Source organism: Myiozetetes cayanensis, unplaced genomic scaffold (assembly GCF_022539395.1).
Source record: "Myiozetetes cayanensis isolate MyiCay16 unplaced genomic scaffold, myiCay2020 scf1586, whole genome shotgun sequence".
NCBI classification, from domain to species: Eukaryota; Metazoa; Chordata; class Aves; order Passeriformes; family Tyrannidae; genus Myiozetetes; species Myiozetetes cayanensis.
Genome location: NW_026087255.1, coordinates 1 through 6,307, shown reverse-complemented (window position 1 = coordinate 6,307; position 6,307 = coordinate 1). Strand labels below are relative to the sequence as shown.

Here is a 6,307-nt window from a genome sequence, read left to right as displayed (position 1 = left end):
GGGGAAACACCAGGATAAGGCAGAGAAACACCAGGATGAGGTGGAGAAATGGGGAGGTGGGGATGGTGAGGCACTGAAATTGGGGTTGGAAAACACCGGGATGGGGCAGAAAACACCAGGATGAGGTGGGAAACAGCGGGATGAGGTGGACAAACAGCAGGGTGGTGTGGGAGACAACGTGGAATACGTGCAGTGGAAACATCAATCCTAGAGGAGAGACAGTTGCAGCCCGGGAGAGCTCCTGGAGTCAGCTCAGCGAAGCCTCGTATTGCGAAATCATTGTTCCGCGTTATCTTATATTGTGTAATCTCTCTCCCCTGTTATCCCATGCTGCCTACACTGGAATGCAGTTCCTGTTCTGCCCCCAGAGCGGGGTCCCGCCTCTATCCTAACCCCGTTGGCTGTTTCCCCTGCCTTTCCCCGGTTCCTGGGTTCTTACTGGGTATTACCTCTCCGCCTTTGTCATTGGCTGGTAAGGCAGCCAAGCCCCTCCCTTCCTCCCAGAATCCTTATATGCTGCGGGAAACTTGAATACACTCTCTTTGCCTGCCTGCCTGCCTGCGTGCTGTGTGTTCCTTGCTGCGTCTTGCGCCTGAGCTCACAGTGCTGCAACTCCATCCCGGTTGGGTGGATAGCAGAGAGCATTTCCCTCTCAATCCTGTCAAATGGCGCCCAACGTGATCTCAAGCTCCGCCTGCATTTCTACCGTGTAGAAATTCTTTCGGACGCCTCTGGGCTCAAGCGACGAAGTGGAATTTTGGCTTCCCGCTCGGACGGATTCTACAACTCAGCTTCGGATTTCGACCTGCCTAGATTTTGAGGTAGGCCAGCAGTTGTATAGTTCCTTCAACCCTACTACCTCGCTTTTATATAATGGGTTTACTACCCTCAAAAAGACAGCAGGATACCTATAAGCGTTTGAAGAACTTTATCTACCTTCATGGACATACATTGGATAAACAGTCATTAAAAGCTCTAATTAAGTGGATTTCCAAGAATAATCATGCTGTTCCCTGTACACTCACCTATGAACAATGGGACAAGTTGGGACTTAAATTATGGAAAGCTACACAGGCTAATGACACTCTTGCGTCCCAAGCCTCTATCGCCTGGCGTTTGATTTTAACTTTGTTGGAAAAAAACGAAAATATAAACTCTGGGGTGGGGGAGCGGGAGGTAGAACAGGGTTGCGGTCGATGCGCGCGTATGGCGTCGGGAACAGCTGTAGGGGGGAAAACTCTACCCTCTGCGCCGCCATCTAACCCAGGGCATGCCGTGGCATGTTCGCCCCCCCAGCTCTGCAATGGCCCCAGCCGCATGGCCACCCCGCCCCCTCCCCCTTCCCCACACACGAACAGCAGCCAGCACCAGCCCATGCCCCAGGGCTGGGTGGCTCCCCCTGACCCCACAAGGGTGACCTCAGCTTTCTTAGCTGCATCTCAGACTGCTGGCGATTACTCTGCCATGCAGCCGGGTGGCGCTGTCCTGCCCTCAATACCATCGAGTTCTTCCGGTCCTTGGGGGGACAGACCACCACCTCAAGCCCCGCCCACGTCCGGTCTTCCGGAAGTGAGGGCCTCTCAAAATGGCCACGCCCAGGTACCCATTCTACCCGAGCCATGTGCTCTAGCCATTCAAGGTTGCTACCCCTTAAATCAGGAAGCAGACGCAAATGATTGCTATTTCAATGAGGCATACCCTGTTTATCGCCGCAATAACCGTCCTCCCCACTGGAGCCCATTGCCTCTGCCACTCCTTAAAGATACAAAAAAGGCAATAAGCGATTACGGCCTCAGTTCACCCTATACTCTAGAAATTCTGAGGTCATTATTTGCAGCTTACAACCTGACTCCGAATGATATAAGAACATTATCAGACGCATTTTTTACGAAAATGCAAAACACTCTTTTTCTACAAGAGTGGAAAACATTAATACGCAAACATGCAGAACAAATATTCCCCACCACTGGTACCCCAATTGATAATACCATTGACAGGATGTTTGGCACTGGGCCATTTTCGTCTAATGACGCCCAAGCCACAATCCCTTTAAATGATTTGCAGAAATCTAAGTCCCTAGCTTTTGAGGCAATTCGCAGTATTGCAGAAGCCTCTGAGGTCACTGAATCCTATACACAGATCCGTCAAAAACCGACGGAGCCTTTTATGGACTTTGCCGAGAGACTGAAGGATGCTCTCACAAAACAATTTAAAATCCCAGAGGCTCAGGATTCCCTGTTTCAAAAATTGGCCATAGAACAAGCAAATGAGGATTGTCAACGTATTTTAAGGACACTAAAAGACCCTACCCCCATGGATATGGTTAAAGCTTGCCGAGATGTGATACCCACCACCCCCGATAATCCACCACAAGCCGAAGCAATGGCTGCACAACACTACCGAACTGTTAACACTTGCAACCACTGCAAAAAGCCGGGTCACTTTAAAAGGGACTGCCCTCACCTGAACAGAGCCCCTACAATGCCACCCAGCTTATGTCCCCGGTGCAGAAAGGGGTTACACTGGGCAGTTGATTGTAGATCGCATTATGACAGAGAGGGGAAACCACTCTCACCCAGGCTCCCACAAAAGCTGACCCCAGTTCCGGGAAACGAGGAACTGAGCGCTTAGGGGAGCGCTATGACATAAATTGCCCCTCACCCCAGCCAAAACCATCGGCTCCCCCCATTCTGGCACACTCACACTCGGCAAGTGTCTCCAGGGTGGAACTAGCACCTCCCCACCCAATCACCATACACAGTGATGATTACCAACAAATTCTTGTAAAACCAACTGGTAATTCACCAGTGCCTCCTGGACAATACATCCTAACTGGAACTACTACCTCAACTGAAACAGGTATAACGGTATTACCTCAATCAGTAACAACAGACAATCCCAAGGTAATAGAGGTGACTGTGAAAGCTTTGTTTCCACCTGTGGACCTTGACACAGACACACCTATTGCAAATCTAACCCCCATCGAGACAGGGGAAAACAACTTAGACTCCATGCCTATGGTTCAATGGACACAAGCTATTTTGCTTGATCAGGCAATGCTAACCTGTTCTGTGTTTCTTCCCAACTCTAACCAGTGTATTCCAGTTAAAGGTCTCATAGATACAGGAGCAGATGTCACCATCTTCGCAGAAAAAAAACTGGCCAAAGGAATGGAGGGCCACCAAGCCCTATATTGACATCAAAGGGGTAGGAGGAGCTCAAACACCACTTCAAAGTACCTTCACTTTACTAATTGAAGGGCCAGAAGGTAAAACTGCTTCAACAAGGCCCTATGTCCTTAATATTCCAATGACCCTTTGGGGGAGGGATATAATAGGTAACTGGAACATCCATCTCACCACCTCAAATTTAGTCTTGAGGCCACTGGAGAGCCGCAGTCCCCTGCCCTTACATGGCTCTCAGACGAGCCCATCTGGGTATCCCAGTGGCCTCTAAAAGGGGAAAAACTGCGGCAAATTAAACTGTTAGTCCAACTATGTTGCCCTCCAATTGGCCTATTGTTATTATTGATATCAAGGACTGTTTTTTTTTTAACATCAGGTTAAACCCTAAAGACTCTCGCAGGTTTGCATTTACAGTGCCTTCAACTAATGCAGAAGAACCTTCTCATCGCTGCTGCTGGGCGGTCTTACCTCAGGTCAAATGTCTTCAGGGTTTGGTGATGCACAATGTTTCTCAAGTCTATGTTTCTTTACTAAATAAAAACGGAGGAACTGTGGGAGACAACGTGGAATACGTGCAGTGGAAACATCAATCCTAGAGGAGAGACAGTTGCAGCCCGGGAGAGCTCCTGGAGTCAGCTCAGCGAAGCCTCGTATTGCGAAATCATTGTTCCGCGTTATCTTATATTGTGTAATCTCCCTCCCCTGTTATCCCATGCTGCCTACACTGGAATGCAGTTCCTGTTCTGCCCCCAGAGCAGGGTCCCGCCTCTATCCTAACCCCGTTGGCTGTTTCCCCTGCCTTTCCCCGGTTCCTGGGTTCTTACTGGGTATTACCTCTCCGCCTTTGTCATTGGCTGGTAAGGCAGCCAAGCCCCTCCCTTCCTCCCAGAATCCTTATATGCTGCGGGAAACTTGAATACACTCTCTTTGCCTGCCTGCCTGCATGCCGTGTGTTCCTTGCTGCGTCTTGCGCCTGAGCTCACAGTGCTGCAACTCCATCCCGGTTGGGTGGATAGCAGAGAGCATTTCCCTCTCAATCCTGTCAGGGTGGGACAGTGAGGCACTGAAATTGGGGTTGGAAAACCCTGGGACGGGGCAAATCCCGCCGAGCCACTGAAATTAAAGTTGGAAAACACCGGGATGAGGCAAACCCCACCCAGCCGAGGCAGGACACCCCCAAATCCTTGGAAGAAGGAGGTCCCGATGCCCTGAGCTCCTCCCCAGGGGCTCTGAGCGCTCCCTCAGCTACAGGGAGAAGAAATCCAGCCCCGCATGTCCGTAGGGGTCGCAGGTCCAGACGGCTCCGGCTCTCCCGGAGCTCTCCAGGAGCCGCTCCAGCTCCGTGCCCAGCGCTCCCAAACATTCCCTGTCCAGATGCTCCTCCGAGGCCTGGCCAGGATCCGTCCCTTGCCCGTAGCAATCCGTGGGGATGGGATACACCACCAGGCTCAGCTCCGGCAGCGCCGCCGTCTCCCGCACCAGAGCGCCCAGCCCGGCCCTGGACACGGAATTCCCAAAGAGCCCCAGCGAGCGCAGGCGGGAGCAGCGGCGCAGCGAGGCCAGCAGGGATTCCAGCTGGGAGTCTCCCAGGCGGCATTCCATGAGGTCCAGGTGGAGCAGGGAGGGCGAGGCCTCCTCCAGGAGCTGCCGGAGGGGCCGCAGGAGGCCCCGGGAGAAGTCGTGGCCGCTCAGGTCGAGCCTCTTCAGGGCCGGCGCGTGGGGGCTCCGGCACAGGAAGGAGAGGTCGGAAGGCAGGAGGGAGCAGAAGGCCAATTCCAGGCTTTCCAGAGGGGTCTGGAGTTCGCTGCCGGGGTAGGAAAAGGGAGAGAGTGTGAGCCCTGGGGCATTATGGAACGCTGGGAAAGCGGGAAAGGTCGGGATTGGAACCCAAACTTCCCGCGGGGTGGAAAAGAGCCACAACTCCCTTCGTAGGGGGAATTTGGGGATCACCGAGGTTGGAAAAGAGCTCCAGGAACTGGAATTCAACCCTTGAGAAAGGTGGGATTGTGGAGCCTTGGGGAGAGCAGGGAGCCTTGGAATTGTGGGGTCACAGAGCCATGGGATTCATGGAGCTATGAGGTCATGGAATCACGGGGTCACAGGATTGTGGGATTGTGGGAGCCTTGAGAGCGTGGATTTGGTGCACCATGGAATCACAGGGTTATGGGATTCTGGAGTCATGGAATCATGGGATGATGGGATTCTGGAGCCATGGAGCCAGCCGGGAGTACGTGGCGATGCTCCAGGACATGGCGTGGGCTGCCCTCTGGAAACAGGGAAATCTGGGAATTCTGGGGATCACAGGGCCAAGGAGGAATTAAAGTTGGAAAAGGCCTTCCAGACGGTTCAAGTTCAACCCTTGAGAATCCCGGAGTGGAGGAATTATGGGATCGTGGTGCCGTGAAATCACAGAATTGCGGGATAACGGTGCCGTGAAATCACAGAATTGTGGGATAACAGTGCCGTGAAATCACAGAATTGCGGGATAACAGAATCATGGCAAGGGAGGGGCACTTACCAGAGGACGTCTCCCAAACTCCCGGAGAGCCTGGAGGATCCCAGGTTGAGCTCCCTGAGGCCCTGCAGCTTTCCCAGCTCCGTGGCCAAGCACCGAATTCCCGGCGCCGCCTCCCGCCGCACATCCACGTTGCTGTAGGGCAGCCGGAGGCTCCAGAGCTCCGGGAAGCGGGCGAGGCACGGCAGGACCGCAGAGAGGCCCTGCAGGCCCAGGTTGTTGAAGCGGAGCTCCACCCTCCGCAGCCCGGAGGGCTCCAGGGATTCCAGGAGGTTCACGATCCCAGCCGGGCTCAGCTCCTCGGCCTGGAGCTCCCGGCACCGGAGGCGCAGCGGGGCGGAATTCCCGACCCGGAGCGCATCCCACACCACCCCGAAGGAGGTGGCGCTGACGAACAGGTCGGCGCGGACGTCGATGGACGGAGGGGCCGCGTTCCCAAATCCGGCCCTTTGGAGCTCCCTTTGGAGCTTGGAGAGCTCCAGGCAGGCCTTGGCCAAGGCCACGGTGCCCGACCAGACGCTCATCCCCGCCGGGGCGCGGCCGACATCGTCGTCCCGGAGCCCCGTCACGTCCAGCACGCGGAGCCGGCACCGGCTGGGCCGGGAAA

At 54.3% G+C, this 6,307-nt stretch overlaps 1 protein-coding gene across 1 annotated transcript; it reads right to left on the bottom strand.

Annotated features, from left to right (window-relative positions):
- Window positions 1-2,607: 2,607 nt before the first annotated feature.
- LOC126637657 (leucine-rich repeat-containing protein 14-like) lies at window positions 2,608-6,302 on the bottom strand (the record flags this gene model as incomplete). The annotated part of the gene is made up of 2 exons (XM_050311027.1): window positions 2,608-4,989; window positions 5,704-6,302. Coding segments are annotated over 2 exons (1,158 nt in total), but the record flags the coding sequence as incomplete, so codon positions are not given.
- Window positions 6,303-6,307: the final 5 nt, after the last annotated feature.